The 18,026-nt window shown below is 29.8% G+C and overlaps 1 protein-coding gene across 1 annotated transcript in view; it reads left to right on the top strand.

Annotated features, from left to right (window-relative positions):
* The window catches only part of LOC134728110 (E3 ubiquitin-protein ligase ZNRF3-like), a 52,435-nt gene that overhangs the window by 19,968 nt on the left and 14,441 nt on the right, over positions 1 to 18,026 (top strand). Inside the window, exons 2-4 of the mRNA XM_063592540.1 lie at positions 10,308 to 10,421; positions 15,485 to 15,559; positions 17,460 to 17,606. Of these exons, the coding sequence (XP_063448610.1) occupies positions 10,308 to 10,421; positions 15,485 to 15,559; positions 17,460 to 17,606 (336 nt within the window). The remainder of the gene's footprint in view (positions 1 to 10,307; positions 10,422 to 15,484; positions 15,560 to 17,459; positions 17,607 to 18,026) is intronic.

Raw genomic sequence — 18,026 nt, 5'->3', positions numbered from 1 at the left:
GATTTTCAATCAAACCTAGATGGAAACTATAAAATTATTATGGTATTTCAAGACCATCTCACAAAATTTTGTAACATTAAAGCCCTTACCTCAAAATGTGCATCAGAGGTGGCTTTTAATTTAATTGATATATTAGAATTTTTGGTGCGCACCATATACTGGAAAGTGACAATGGTCGGGAATTCACAGCTTTGGTTATATCTGAGTTAAAATTAATGTGGCCAGCACTTGTTATCGTTCATGGGAAACCGAGACATCCCCAATCACAGTGTAGCATTGAGCGATCAAATGGAGATATCCATGACATGCTAACTGCATGTATGAGGGACAATGAATTAACAAAGTGGTCAACTGGTATGAAGTTTGTCCACATTCAAAAGAATTCAGCTCTTAGCAAAGGCATTGGACGGTCCTTCTATGAAGTCTTATTTGGCAAATGTGCAACAATTGGAAACCAAATTCCGAAAAAAATATTGATGACCTTAGAAAAGGAAGAGGACTTAATCCAGCCAGAGTCTGTAAATGATCAACCTGTAACTGAAAATGAAACTGAAAACATTCTCGATGCCTCTGATATACCAGAACCTATTGCAGAACCAAATTTGGAACCTTTTACTTCAATCACTGATGAGTAATATTTAATGACTTTTAATATAAAAACATATTTTATCTGTGATATTATTTCCAGTAGATGACATTTTAAACTTCAGTTCTCGTAATGTTATTATCTAACTAATGTATAATTTTTATTTAATTAGATAGGTGTTTTTTAGTTACTCGCATTTATACTTTAGGCATTAAGCTTAATGCCTGGGCACAATTTTCAGGATTTAAGCTTAAATCCTAGGATTTAAGACTAATGCCTAACATCATTTAGGCATTAGACTTAATGCCTAGGCGTTAGCTTATTGCCTAGGATTTAAGCTTAATGCCTAATTTCACTTATTGCCGCTAACATATATATATATTATTTCTATTTATGTGTAATTTTTTGGATTTCTCTCTCTTTCTAATGGTAGATTATCAGTACATTTTGTCATTTTTTTTTCAGTTAGTGACTTTATTATAGTACATTGTGTCACAAGAGGTGTAGGTGTTGATATTAAAAACAAATTAAAATCAAATAAATTAAAAAAAAACTTTGAAGTATTTGTGACTCATAGTAATGACATTATGAAGAAGTCATGATCACAAATCTTAGCGGAAAGACAGGGCTTTGTATTCTTCACTAAGAATAAATTGTTAAACCATATTTGTGGTCAATGACTTGTCAGATGAAATTAATGATGAAGGTTACTAACGATTTAAAAGTTTTTGTATTAGTTATTCTTAAGATGCCTGGTGGTCAGTGACATTCAACTGCTGAAATTATAAAGCAATATTCAATGTTTACACTTGCTTATGGAACCAATTACCATTGTCAGTTCAGCTGTTGTCTCTTAATCTATGATAGAATACATTTTAAATTTCTATACTGGTTCATATAAAGAGCACAACTTTCGAAGAAAAAAAATTGAGCGTCTTTTGTGTTTTATTGAACTGCTCATTGTCATGCAAAATTTGGTGACAATATCAGCTTTATCTTTATTATCCCAATTTTTTTTTAATTTACATTGTTTCGTTATAAAGTAGCTTTTATTTGGACAATATTGGCTGACTTTCGGATCATAGTACAAAGAATAATATATTTGATAGAGGGACTATATTGTCAGTGTCACCTTGTGAATTTGTTAGCTCAGCATGTTTGTCTACTGTGAATTGGGGATCATAGTCATATTACATTACACATTAATAATTCTTATATCATTTGCATATCTATAAATACTTGAATTGGATTGGTCAATTAGAATTTTTCTCTTGGTTTACACTTCGATAAACCATATTTCCGAAACTACTTTCGTAATCTATTCATGCGCGATACACATTCTTGCAGGGATATTGGGATTTTCAGCAAGTTGAGATTATAAAACAATTGCATAACAGTTGTTTCTATTCTAATGCATATAAAACCCCCCCCAAAAAATATAAAATAAATGCAATAAAGCTTCGAAAATGTATAAAAATAAAATTTAAATAAAATTCCAGGAAATTTCATGTATGATTTGGCGAATTTACGTCATGGCAAAACACGACGTCATACGATTGAAAACTTTCAGAAGGAAGATTATTTCGTTACTTGTACGCTTCATATTCAGGTAGTATCTAATTAAAATGAAGTTTTTGATGTAGGTGCTATTTCATTTTAGATTCTGTTGCGTTTATCGGACATTTAAGTTTCTTTAGAAAGTCAAGATGGCGGCGTACTCCTTAGTTACGACATGCCATTGTGTTTCTGATGGTACATATAGTAGCCATCAAAGTAAAAATGTAAATTAGTAATCGTGTATGTTTGGCTGAAGAATTATAAGGATTAAACACATTTTTTCTAGAGGTTATTGATGTGTAATCCGGGTCTCTAACTCACTTTTATTCAGTTTGTGAGTTAATCGCCCCGGTTTACACATCAATAACCTCTAGAAAAAATGTGTTTAATCCTATAATAACAACAACAACAACAACAACAATACTTTATTTTAAGAGGGTTACACAGTTAGCTATATAACTAATCTTCCCTGAGGCCCTCGTAATGAAAAATCAAACAAAACACAAACATATACTAGTACAGTGCATACATACATTAGCATAAAAAGTCAAGTGTGATAATAATGTTCAATACAACTTGATAAAATGTGATGAAAAAATAAACATGATGACATGATCAGTTTTTTATATTATTTATACAGCTAGGTTGATTTCAATAAATGATCTGTTATTTTGTATTTGAAAGAATTAATATTTGTAATATTTCTTAACGGTATTGGCAAATTATTCCACAAGAATGGTCCAGAATACATAAAAGATTTTTTGAATAATTCTGTTTTTGGTTTAGGGAGTATGAGGTTTCCTTGAACAGCATTTCTCAAGGGGAACGGATTTCTGTCTGAAACATAATGAAACTTGTTAGTAAGATATGATGGGGCATCATTATTAATACACTTAAATGTCATCACTAACTTATGATATTTTATTCTCTGTTCAACTGTCATCCAGTTTAAGTGTTTGAATAAGGGTGCAGAAGGAGCGAATGGGTCTGTTTCTAGTATTAATCTAGCAGCCCTCTTTTGTAATTTTAATATCCTTTTTAAACCCTCACTGCTACAACTACTCCACACTATACAACAATAATCAATAAGTGGCAAGATATAACCATTATAGAATAATTTTCTGCAGTCTAGATTTAGAAATTTTTTAATCTTTAATAGTAGATAAAGTCTAAGTAATATTTTTGAGCAGATCAAGTCAATTTGGGTTGTCCATGTGAGGGAAGGGTCAATTTTAATGCCTAAAAGACTTTCGCATGTGGAAGATTGTATCACTTGATTGTTAATAGTTAAACAACTCTCATTGTAATGTGGCATTGCTCTTTGCTTCGTTCCAATTATCATATATTTTGTTTTATTTTTATTGATGAACATATTGTTATCATTGCACCATGCCTCTACACCATGTAAATCTTCTTGTACCTTTGACTGAAGAGTTTGATAACAATTACCAGAAAGATGTAAGGTTGAATCATCGGCATATAAATCAGTGCAACAATTTTTCATATAAATAGGAAGGTCGTTGATGTATAATATAAACAGAAGGGGGCCTAATATGGAGCCTTGGGGAACACCATACTTGATATGAAGTTTTTCAGAATGAGCATTACCAATTTGTACTTGTTGAGTTCTTTCATTCAAATACGATTGAAAAAAAGAAACAGCAGTATTATCAAATCCATAAATTTCAAGTTTTTTACAGAGGATATCATGATCTACTACATCAAAAGCTTTCTTAAAATCCAACAGGACTGCTAAGTTGATATTACCATCATTCATATCCTGTATCCATTTATCTATGATATTGATAAGGGCAGTTTGGCAAGAGTGTTCTTGTCGAAACCCAGACTGTGCTGGGTGTAAAAGATCTAATCTTTTAAGATAGTCAAACAAATGTTTTGAAACATGCTTTTCTAAAAGTTTTGATAAAACTGGAAGTACAGAAATTGGTCTATAATTTGTTGCCATGAATTTTTCACCAGCTTTAAAAACAGGGGTTACTCTTGCATTCTTTAAAACACAGGGAAATGTACTTGTATCTATTATTCTATTAAAAATGTAAGTTAAAGATGAAGTTATGAAAGGAGCACTCAATTTTAAAATTTTTGGTCCTATGTTATCATGTTCTCTCTCTGAGTATGCATGTAATAATTGCCACTAAATGGTAAAGAGTTGCCCATTCATCAAATCAGTATGAAAGTGCAATGTTCATTACTTTAGATATTAAATATAATATATCCTTTTAAACTTTCTATGTTGTACTTTGAAGAACATATATAGCTTTAGATATTAAATATAATATATCCTTTTAAACTTTCTATGTTGTACTTTGAAGAACATATATAGCTTTAGATATTAAATATAATATATCCTTTTAAACTTTCTATGTTGTACTTTGAAGAACATATATAGCTTTAGATATTAAATATAATATATCCTTTTAAACTTTCTATGTTGTACTTTGAAGAACATATATAGCTTTAGATATTAAATATAATATATCCTTTTAAACTTTCTATGTTGTACTTTGAAGAACATATATAGCTTTAGATATTAAATATAATATATCCTTTTAAACTTTCTATGTTGTACTTTGAAGAACATATATAGCTTTAGATATTAAATATAATATATCCTTTTAAACTTTCTATGTTGTACTTTGAAGAACATATATAGCTTAAGATATTAAATATAATATATCCTTTTAAACTTTCTATGTTGTACTTTGAAGAACATATATAGCTTTAGATATTAAATATAATATATCCTTTTAAACTTTCTATGTTGTACTTTGAAGAACATATATAGCTTAAGATATTAAATATAATATATCCTTTTAAACTTTCTATGTTGTACTTTGAAGAACATATATAGCTTTAGATATTAAATATAATATATCCTTTTAAACTTTCTATGTTGTACTTTGAAGAACATATATAGCTTAAGATATTAAATATAATATATCCTTTTAAACTTTCTATGTTGTACTTTGAAGAACATATATAGCTTTAGATATTAAATATAATATATCCTTTTAAACTTTCTATGTTGTACTTTGAAGAACATATATAGCTTTAGATATTAAATATGATATATCCTTTTAAACTTTCTATGTTGTACTTTGAAGAACATATATAGCTTAAGATATTAAATATGATATATCCTTTTAAACTTTCTATGTTGTACTTTGAAGAACATATATAGCTTAAGATATTAAATATAATATATCCTTTTAAACTTTCTATGTTGTACTTTGAAGAACATATATAGCTTTAGATATTAAATATAATATATCCTTTTAAACTTTCTATGTTGTACTTTGAAGAACATATATAGCTTTAGATATTAAATATAATATATCCTTTTAAACTTTCTATGTTGTACTTTGAAGAACATATATAGCTTTAGATATTAAATATAATATATCCTTTTAAACTTTCTATGTTGTACTTTGAAGAACATATATAGCTTTAGATATTAAATATAATATATCCTTTTAAACTTTCTATGTTGTACTTTGAAGAACATATATAGCTTTAGATATTAAATATAATATATCCTTTTAAACTTTCTATGTTGTACTTTGAAGAACATATATAGCTTTAGATATTAAATATAGTATATCCTTTTAAACTTTCTATGTTGTACTTTGAAGAACATATATAGCTTTAGATATTAAATATAATATATCCTTTTAAACTTTCTATGTTGTACTTTGAAGAACATATATAGCTTTAGATATTAAATATAATATATCCTTTTAAACTTTCTATGTTGTACTTTGAAGAACATATATAGCTTAAGATATTAAATATAATATATCCTTTTAAACTTTCTATGTTGTACTTTGAAGAACATATATAGCTTTAGATATTAAATATAATATATCCTTTTAAACTTTCTATGTTGTACTTTGAAGAACATATATAGCTTAAGATATTAAATATAATATATCCTTTTAAACTTTCTATGTTGTACTTTGAAGAACATATATAGCTTTAGATATTAAATATAATATATCCTTTTAAACTTTCTATGTTGTACTTTGAAGAACATATATAGCTTTAGATATTAAATATGATATATCCTTTTAAACTTTCTATGTTGTACTTTGAAGAACATATATAGCTTAAGATATTAAATATGATATATCCTTTTAAACTTTCTATGTTGTACTTTGAAGAACATATATATCTTAAGATATTAAATATAATATATCCTTTTAAACTTTCTATGTTGTACTTTGAAGAACATATATAGCTTAAGATATTAAATATGATATATCCTTTTAAACTTTCTATGTTGTACTTTGAAGAACATATATAGCTTTAGATATTAAATATGATATATCCTTTTAAACTTTCTATGTTGTACTTTGAAGAACATATATAGCTTTAGATATTAAATATGATATATCCTTTTAAACTTTCTATGTTGTACTTTGAAGAACATATATAGCTTAAGATATTAAATATGATATATCCTTTTAAACTTTCTATGTTGTACTTTGAAGAACATATATAGCTTAAGATATTAAATATAATATATCCTTTTAAACTTTCTATGTTGTACTTTGAAGAACATATATAGCTTAAGATATTAAATATAATATATCCTTTTAAACTTTCTATGTTGTACTTTGAAGAACATATATAGCTTTAGATATTAAATATAATATATCCTTTTAAACTTTCTATGTTGTACTTTGAAGAACATATATAGCTTAAGATATTAAATATAATATATCCTTTTAAACTTTCTATGTTGTACTTTGAAGAACATATATAGCTTAAGATATTAAATATAATATATCCTTTTAAACTTTCTATGTTGTACTTTGAAGAACATATATAGCTTAAGATATTAAATATAATATATCCTTTTAAACTTTCTATGTTGTACTTTGAAGAACATATATAGCTTTAGATATTAAATATAATATATCCTTTTAAACTTTCTATGTTGTACTTTGAAGAACATATATAGCTTTAGATATTAAATATAATATATCCTTTTAAACTTTCTATGTTGTACTTTGAAGAACATATATAGCTTAAGATATTAAATATAATATATCCTTTTAAACTTTCTATGTTGTACTTTGAAGAACATATATAGCTTTAGATATTAAATATAATATATCCTTTTAAACTTTCTATGTTGTACTTTGAAGAACATATATAGCTTTAGATATTAAATATAATATATCCTTTTAAACTTTCTATGTTGTACTTTGAAGAACATATATAGCTTAAGATATTAAATATAATATATCCTTTTAAACTTTCTATGTTGTACTTTGAAGAACATATATAGCTTTAGATATTAAATATAATATATCCTTTTAAACTTTCTATGTTGTACTTTGAAGAACATATATAGCTTCAGATTGTCAACATTTGTTAACTATTTGATTCATAACATGCTTCATAAGAGATTTGTCAAAAAATAAAAAAACAATAAAAAAAGCCATGTTAGATGCATGATAATAAATCATAATTGTTCTTTGTAAAAAAACAACATCTTATAAATTCTACACTGTTAGGTGTTAAACTTGACCGACAATGTGGTTAGATGTATACAATGTTATATCTTTAACAACACTTTTTCATCATGATTATGTTAATATGATATAGTAAAATCTTTTGAAGTCATAATTTTTGAAGGTTAAGAAAAAGAATGATAAATTAGTTAACAGGAGATGTCCTTTTTTTTGGTTATATTTAAACTTCTTGTTTAATTTAACAAGTTTTGAAAATGAAAACATAACAAATTGAAAAAATTGCTGTGTAATAGTGAAAGACCATAATGTACCTTTATATTTTATTGGTTGTAAATATCTTAGAAAGATATAATTGATAGTAAACTAACTGGGCTAACAAATATCCTTGGTAGGTTAAAATACTTCTAGAAGCAAATGTGATGTCATCTGTGGGACCAAGACACAATAAAAGAGAACCAAACAGTGATCTTGAATTCACAATATTACCTTCAACTATTAACCTCTCTGTACTGTTTATAATGTGTTTGGCTAGTTTGGTGGGAGATAACTTATAAATTATTACAGTCCAAGATTCCACAACAACTTGAGTTATTTACCCATGTTAGCTTATTCCCAATTCAGACACTATATTTATATGAAACACTTGGTTATGAATAGACTTCAGTAAGTTGAACTTGATACCAGGCTGCTGATCCCGTTCCAATACCTTCATTAAATTCTCTCAATGATTTACTGCCTTAATTTTGAGATACTTATATGTATTATTAAACCCATAATTTATTCATACTTTTGAAGAAAACATATTTATTAAAGATAGATCATTTTTGGTCGACATTTATAACAATCTGGTTTGAGATGTAAATTGTGTTCTTTTTGTCATATGAGATATTTAGTGAAACAAACCGTCTTTGATCAAGAAGTGTATGACATTGTAACTTAAGTGGAGTAATTGAGCTTTCGTTCTGTAAAGCTGTTACATGTTTTATTAGGATTGGGGTTTGATAGTTCTGGAATAAGTTTTAAAATATAAAACATAAGAAGAACCTTAAATAGGTGGTTAAAAAAAAGAAAAGGAGGAGATTCAGAAGATCATTTATTTTTAAGGGCTTAATCATCAGTATAATCTTATGAAATTATTTTTTTCCAATATTTTCAAATAAAATAAAAAAATACATTTTTGTATTACGATGAATAAATACAATTATACTCCAACAATTTCTGATCAATGAAATATTGGAGACAATGAAAATATGAAATAATAAAAAGTGTAAGTACAGCAACAGTTTGACCTTTTTTTGAACAATTGAAATGTCAAGTTTGCTAGTACAAATGTACAAAAACAAATATATATAACAAAATACCAAAACAATACAAAAAGTCAAATCGTAAGTCCTTTATTAATTGCTAAATCAAATTCTAAAAACACATCAAAGGCATGGATAACTATAGTCATATTTCTGTCTTTGTACAAGCACCAGCTATCTGCTGTTAAGTGACTCTAATTGATAATTGACTCAAATGTTCTCTGTAATACTTTAATCTAAACCCACCAAGTTACAAATTGTAAATACAAAGATACAGACAAATAGAACTAAAGACTAAAGACTAAACTAGATAGTTAACATCTGCCTTTAAAGGAGGTAAGGAAATATAGAAATATAGAAACGAGGGACCCAAATAGCTGAGGCCCAAGAGCTGAGCTGTATTATAATATGATTAGCACTTGATACAAACACTATACCTGAAGGAATATTTGGAATAATTGAGTTGGTAGATATAGATAGAACTTTAATCTCTTTGTACTATAGTGATCCACATGTATATGTCTATATGTAATCCTTAATTTGTTGACTCCAGTCCTGCTGGGTTAGAATTCATCCTCTTTACTTAATGTACTCGTATCTATTAGACATTAAATCCAGGTTTTAAGTCCGTTATTTCCATATAGTCTGTGATGTGATATCTATGTAAACTATATACTGCATTTCTGATTGAGTAGCAGTCTTAAAAGTTATCCGAAGAATTCAGTTTCCTGCTAACATATAATTGTTTAGAGGAAGGGTAGTTTTCATGTAAATGGATTTTAAAGTGATTTAATCTTGTTTTCTAAAGCTCCTTCTATTAAATTCAGTTAAGCATTAGACATAGAATTTTAAATTAAATTGAAATGACTTGATTTAAGTAGGATCAGCTAGTTTACTACAGAAAGGATTTAAGTTCCATGAATAAAGACTTAGAATAAAGCTACAGGATTTACCATAGTTGAAATCTTAAAATAAACATGGAAAATGATGCTTGGGCTGAAAAAAATGTAAAAGATGTAAAATTAATGCTTGTGTAGAAGATGAATTTAAATTAATTGAAAGCAATATCTGAAACAGTTGTAAAAGATTGAAGTTGTGTGCATTTTATTGATAAATTGCTAGGAAAGTACCTGAACTCATGGCATTGCTGCACTAATATAATATGACGTCTTTGTCTATTGTCTTCCAATATCAACTCCTGTACATGATTATAAAAATATTAGGCAATAAAATCAAAGGGTAAATGTACAATTACCTATATTAAATATGTTTTATCTTAAGAAGTTGGTCTGTTCAATGAAGACTTTATTTATCTATAGAAGTCAGATGGTTCATTGACAACTTTTCTCTGTTTTTCAGATCCATCCAATGAGTATTTGTAGCAGAGATGTGTCAGAAAAGATGGTTTATGGTTGGGTTGGAGTCATGAAGCTAGAACCCATCAGAAATCATTGTATGAGCTTATATGATCAGGTATGATTGTTAGAACCTATCAGAAATCAATGTATGAGCTTATATGATCAGGTATGAATGTTAGAACCTATCAGAAATCATTGTATGAGCTTATATGATCAGGTATGATTGTTAGAACCTATCAGAAATCATTGTATGAGCTTATATAATCAGGTATGAAGGTTAGAACCTATAAGAAATCATTCTACATGTTGTATGAGCTTATATGGTCAGGTATGAATGTTAGAACCTATCAGAAATCATTGTATGAGCTTATATAATCAGGTATGAATGTTAGAACCCATCAGAAATCATTGTATGAGCTTATATGATCAGGTATGAATGTTAGAACCTATCAGAAATCATTGTATGAGCTTATATAATCAGGTATGAATGTTAGAACCCATCAGAAATCATTGTATGAGCTTATATGATCAGGTATGAATGTTAGAACCTATCAGAAATCATTGTATGAGCTTATATGATCAGGTATGAATGTTAGAACCCATCAGAAATCATTGTATGAGCTTATATGATCAGGTATGAATGTTAGAACCTATCAGAAATCATTGTATGAGCTTATATAATCAGGTATGAATGTTAGAACCCATCAGAAATCATTGTATGAGCTTATATGATCAGGTATGAATGTTAGAACCCATCAGAAATCATTGTATGAGCGTATATGATCAGGTATGAATGTTAGAACCCATCAGAAATCATTGTATGAGCTTATATGATCAGGTATGAATGTTAGAACCCATCAGAAATCATTGTATAAGCTTATATGATCAGGTATGAATGTTAGAACCTATCAGAAATCATTGTATGAGCTTATATAATCAGGTATGAATATATGAACCCATCAGAAATCATTGTATGAACTTATATGATCAGGTATGAATGTTAGAACCCATCAGAAATCATTGTATGAGCTTATATAATCAGGTATGAACTCTCGAAATTATCATGTATGAAAGCTAGAACTTATATGACTATTGCTGCTTTAGGTAAAAAAGATGTGGTATGATTGCTAATGAGACAAATCTCCACAAGAGATCAAATGACACACAAATTAACAACTACAGGTTACAGTTTGGCCTTCAACAATGAGCAAAGTCCATACTTCATAGTTTCTTTCTTTATTAAGCCTCCATATGTATATATAAGTGTTAATACTGAAAACATTTGTCTCTTTAATAACACATTTACCTTACTGTACAGGTATACAAACCACAGGTGTAGTAATTTACCTGAGGCACAATCTTTGATGTCACTTCACAGAGAGTGCAATAATTATCATATAATTTAATTATTAGGTAAAAAATACCATTCATTTTCAAACTGTCTTCTAAATATTTAATCTGGTGACAAGACAAATTTTTATCATAGTTATGAGGTCTATGTGAAGGGGGATTGTGACATTGTACACAAAGGCTGTATTGTGGACATACAAATACTGCATTGTAGGAAAAATGTAGGAAACTATTTTAGATTTTCAGAATATATATAAAAGAAATTTGAGGAAAAGACAAAATACGATTTTTTAAAAATTTGTTGGAAAGACTTTTCATTTTAGTATAATTATGTGCATGCTATTAGAATGAAATTTGTTGGACATGTGTTCCGTTAAATGAGAACTACAACCCTTTATGACAAAAGTATTTAAACTCCAAAGAAGTATATGGGTCTGAGCTACCTTATGATAGAAAAAATATAACCCAACGTCTATGGGCCAGCAGTCATATAAAAGAAGAAATAAAACTTCAAAGAATAAAATTGAAAATGGAAATGGGGAATGTGTCAAAGAGACAACAACCCGATCATAGAAAAAACAACAGCAGAAGGTCACCAACAGGTCTTCAATGTAGCGAGAAATTCCCGCACCTGGAGGTGTCCTTCAGCTGGCCCCTAAACAAATACTAGTTCAGTGATAATAAATGCCATACTAATTTCCAAATTGTACACAAGAAACTAAAATTAAAAAAATTCAAGACTAACAAAGGCCAGAGGCTCCTGACTTGGGACAGGCGCAAATATGTGGCGGGGTTAAAGTCTATATATAGGCAAGCATACCAACTGGCTTATAATTAGAATGGAGGCATAATTTGTCAATGTAAAAATAAGAAGATGTGGTATGATTACCAATGAGACAACTCTCCATCAGCTAGACCACATGATTTAGACATTAACAACTATAGGTCACTGAACAGCCTTCAGCAATGATCAAAACCTATACCACATTGTCTGGCATAGAAGGCCCAAAAGTTACAAATGTAAATAAATTGAAATGAGAAAACAATAATGGCTTTGATTAATGTTCAAAACAATTTAGATCAATCAAATATGATATACAGCAACAAAACACATTGAATCAACACAATGCAACATGACCAATGTATTACTGATTGAGGCAACATGAGCAATGTATTACTGAATGAGGCAACATGAGCAATGTATTACTGAATGAGGCAACATGACAAATGTATTACTGAATGAGGCAACATGAGCAATGTATTACTGAATGAGGCAACATGACCAATGTATAACTGAATCATGCAACATGACCAATGTATTACTGAATGAGGCAACATGACCAATGTATTACTGAATGAGGCAACATGACCAATGTATAACTGAATCATGCAACATGACCAATGTATTACTGAATGAGGCAACATGACCAATGTATTACTGAATGAGGCAACATGACCAATGTATTACTGAATGAGGCAACATGACCAATGTATAACTGAATGAGGCAACATGACCAATGTATTACTGATTGAGGCAACATGACCAATGTATTACTGAATGAGGCAACATGACCAATGTATTACTGAATGAGGCAACATGACCAATGTATTACTGAATGAGGCAACATGACCAATGTATTACTGAATCATGCAACATGACCAATGTATTACTGAATGAGGCAACATGACCAATGTATTACTGAATGAGGCAACATGACCAATGTATTACTGAATGAGGCAACATGACCAATGTATTACTGAATGAGGCAACATGACCAATGTATTACTGAATGAGGCAACATGACCAATGTATTACTGAATGAGGCAACATGACCAATGTATTACTGAATCATGCAACATGACCAATGTATTACTGAATGAGGCAACATGACCAATGTATTACTGAATGAGGCAACATGACCAATGTATTACTGAATGAGGCAACATGACCAATGTATTACTGAATGAGGCAACATGACCAATGTATTACTGAATGAGGCAACATGACCAATGTATAACTGAATCATGCAACATGACCAATGTATTACTGAATGAGGCAACATGACCAATGTATTACTGAATGAGGCAACATGACCAATGTATTACTGAATGAGGCAACATGACCAATGTATTACTGAATGAGGCAACATGACCAATGTATTACTGAATGAGGCAACATGACCAATGTATTACTGAATGAGGCAACATGACCAATGTATAACTGAATCATGCAACATGACCAATGTATTACTGAATGAGGCAACATGACCAATGTATTACTGAATGAGGCAACATGACCAATGTATTACTGATTGAGGCAACATGACCAATGTATTACTGAATGAGGCAACATGACCAATGTATAACTGAATCATGCAACATGACCAATGTATTACTGAATGAGGCAACATGACCAATGTATTACTGAATGAGGCAACATGACCAATGTATTACTGAATGAGGCAACATGACCAATTTATTACTGAATGAGGCAACACAATGCAACATGACCAATAAATTACGGAATGAGACAACCCAATGCAACATGACCAATGTATTACTGAATGAGGCAACACAATGAAACATGACCAATGTATTACTGAATGAGGCAACACAATGCAACATGACAAATGTATTACTGAATGAGGCAACACAATCTTGCCTGCAGTAAAGGCAATCTGAGCAGATGATACACACATGGGCACAAAAGATCACAGAATAAAATTGAGAATGGAAAAGGGGAAATATGTCAAAGAGACATGTAATAACCCGACCATAGTGCAGATAATAGCTGAAGGCCACCAATGGGTCTTGAAAGCAACAAGAAATTCTCCCGCACCTTAACAAAAATGTTTACTAGTTCAGTGATAATGAATGTCATCACATCGTCATACTAAACTCCGAAATATATAAAAGAGACTAAAATTAAAAATTAAAATGTTCAGAATTGTCCTGATCTTGCTCTGTGCATAATAATATTGTTCTGAATTGATGAAGGTCCTAACATTTTATGATGAAGGATATTTTAAACATAAACATGATAAACCACAGACTTGACAGATTTTCTCATTTAGCCAAAAGACAAAACAACATATTTGAGGCTGCCTTTATTAACTTATGTTTTTTAAGAATTTGAACATGAATATTTGACATTTTTGTTCTGTGTTGTGGATACCAGAACAGGAAATATTAAAAGTCACATGTAAAAAACGTTATGCACATCAATAGAGTTTTATTCCTTTGTACATAAGTTGACCGTGATGACCTGGGTCCAGTCATACATCTAAATGTAGTTAATTATCATACCTTAAGATCAACAGGGATGACATGACACATGAAAGAGAATCAGTCCATTGCATCCCGACATATCAAGCTTTGATGTGTGTGTTTTTGTCTTTGATGTGTGTGTTTTTGTTTTTAATGAAACTTTGTGATCACCTTGTACTGAAGATATAGAGGACCTATTATATCACCATAAAGACACAGATCAGCTTTTATATTTTTCCACTTAACATACGAATTGACAACCAGTTCATTGACATAAATATCTTTTTTTAACGGGTTTTTTCCGCTACATATATCTTTGTGTATCTATAAATATATACCATTTTATATAAATTATATAGTCAAAACATCAAAATTATACAAATTAAATATCCTTTCTTGCAAAAATTGAAAGGTTTTTCTCTTTATTTCACACATTTAGAAAAGATGTCTAGAGAATTAAGACCGATGTATGTTATATTTTGACAAAATTTTAGACAAATGTTTTTATTTTGACCTGCATTATATATGTTTGTATATATGTTTGTATTTTTTTTGTTTCAGGCAAAAGTAGCAATAAGACGAGGTGCCACTGCTGTGGTGTTTGATGTCAGTGATGTTCCTGAAGCTTCAAAGAGGGTATGGAGATATTGAAATGTACTGTGGACTCATTTATTATTGTGGGTACTGAATTTCATGGATTAAGGAAAACTTAAATATTTAATTTCATTGCTTTGCCGAATTCAGCATACGTCACACTGATAGAAAATTTGATTGTTGAGCATTTAAATTTGTGGTTCATCTGAACCTACAAAATCTAGGAAGATTGGTATCCAACAAATAATAATGAATCCACAGTAGTTAATCTTGTTTGAAAAAAAATGGTTTAAAAAGAAGCAAGATTTCAATGCACAAACTTTGCTTCAAGAATTCATATGGTCTTATGGAGACATAGTCATGATAGTATAAGTATAAAGAAGATGTGGTATGATTGCCATTGAGACAACTCTCCACAAGAGACCAAATGACACAGAAATTAAGAACTATAGATATTAATGCGGTACAGCCTCCAACAGCAATATTTATGTACAAAATAATAAACATGATAAACAAAAAACAAATATATGTAACACAGCAACAAATGACAACAAATGAATTTCAATCTACTGACTTTGGACAGGCATATACAAAACATATCGGGATGTTATAATAACAATGGAATTGTGGAAAACATAAATACTTAAAACAAATAGTTGGTCAATACGTCATTTGCACTTAGATATCCAAACATTGATAGTTGCAAAAAATAAAATGATCTTCAGTAATTAGGAAGACTGCACTGCAGAGATGCATTGTGTTTTAATTGTCCAGTGCACATTCTGTTGAATAATGAGGTGTATTTTTACCTGCAATATATATGCACGAAACCAAATGTGCATTATGGGTGCACCTGGTAGGTACACTGCAGATTGTATACGTCACATGATTAGATCATAAATTAATACAGCTATGGGTGGTCTTAACAAATTTATAGTAGGACTTTTTTTTCAACGTAGAATAATTATTGCAACATTCGCATTGTGTTTTTGTATATAAGGTTTATGTTTATAGTCATTAAAACTGTTTTTAAATACTCTAATTATCCTAAAATTAAATTTTTAACTTTGTCTGGAAAGAGAGTAGATTTCAGCCAGTATATTGCCTGTTAAATCCTTATTGGTTTAAAGTACAAAGTATTTGGGATTTTGAATTTCTGGTCTAAAGTGGGCTGTGTAAAAATCATTCTGGAAAAAGTAAAAACACAAAAATACTAAACTCTGATTAAACACTGTTTATTAGGGAAATTTGCTCTTGTTTCTAATCTTCACTAATTGCAAAATTTACTTACTGAAACCTTTTCCCCTTTGAAAATTTACACATATCAGGCCTTTTAAAGCTGAATATATGCGGTATGGGCTTTGCTCATTGTTGAAGGCCGTACGGTGACCTATAATTGTTAATGTTTGTGTCATTTTGGTCTTTTGTGGATAGTTGTCTCATTGGCAATCATACCACATCTTCTTTTTTATACATCAAAGACTAAAATCTTTCCCCTTTGAGGCTAAAAACCCTGAACAAATCTGACCCAAACGTACGTTTATCCAATATCAGTACAATTCCTTGGTTTTGTTAAATCTCCCCCATTTCAAGGAGGGAGGATATACTGGTTTATGCCTGTTCAACCTTTTTTCCATCCCTTGAAATTCTAGTCTCTTTATTCTTCGGATCTTATCTTATAGAGCGTTCTGAAATCTGGTAGTAAAGCTTTATATTATTCACAACGAATTTTTCATTATTGAATGAATTTAAAATTTATTTTAAAATACACTATATTCCATCTTTTCAATTTCATGCAAATAATTGATGGATATTCAATGTAGCAAAAATTACATTTCAAACAAAGTAATATCCACAAAATACACAAAGTAAACCTACACTGAAGTCCCACTAACATGACTAAAGATACAAAGTTTTCATGCAGAGATCCTTTTATTTCTAGTTGAGAAAGTATGCCTGGCAGCAGTTAGAGAGACCTGTAATAACTATTCATGGTAATGAGGCCGTACAACTGATGGCAATCATACAGACACAACAAAATGCCAGGGCAAGAATACGATCTTTACCGTCCAATGTCCCAGCTAAAAAAGTAAGTATAATACGACTAATGACAATCATACAGACACAACAAAATGCCAGGGCAAGAATACGATCTTTACCGTCCAATGTCCCTGTTAAAAAAGTAAGTATACAAATGTAAAACATGGCCAATAAATAGTACATATGTAATTTGTTTGGAGCAGAATATTTTTTTTATGCCCCACCTATATACAATAGTAGAGGAGCATTATGTTTTCTGGTCTGTGGGTCTGTCCGTTCATTCATCCGTCCTTCTTTCCTGCTTCAAGTTTTTGGTCAAGGTAGTTTTTGATTAAGTCCAAGCAACTGGAAACTTAGTATACATGTTTCCTATGATATGATCTTTCTAATGTTAATGCCAAATTAGACTTTTCACACCAATTTCACAGTCCACTGAACATAGAAAATTATAGTGCGGGTGGGGCATCCA

This window comes from Mytilus trossulus, chromosome 8 (genome assembly GCF_036588685.1).
Source record: "Mytilus trossulus isolate FHL-02 chromosome 8, PNRI_Mtr1.1.1.hap1, whole genome shotgun sequence".
Classification (NCBI taxonomy): Eukaryota; Metazoa; Mollusca; class Bivalvia; order Mytilida; family Mytilidae; genus Mytilus; species Mytilus trossulus.
The sequence above is the reverse complement of the archived record's forward strand: the minus strand, read 5'-3'. Positions and strand labels throughout refer to the sequence as shown.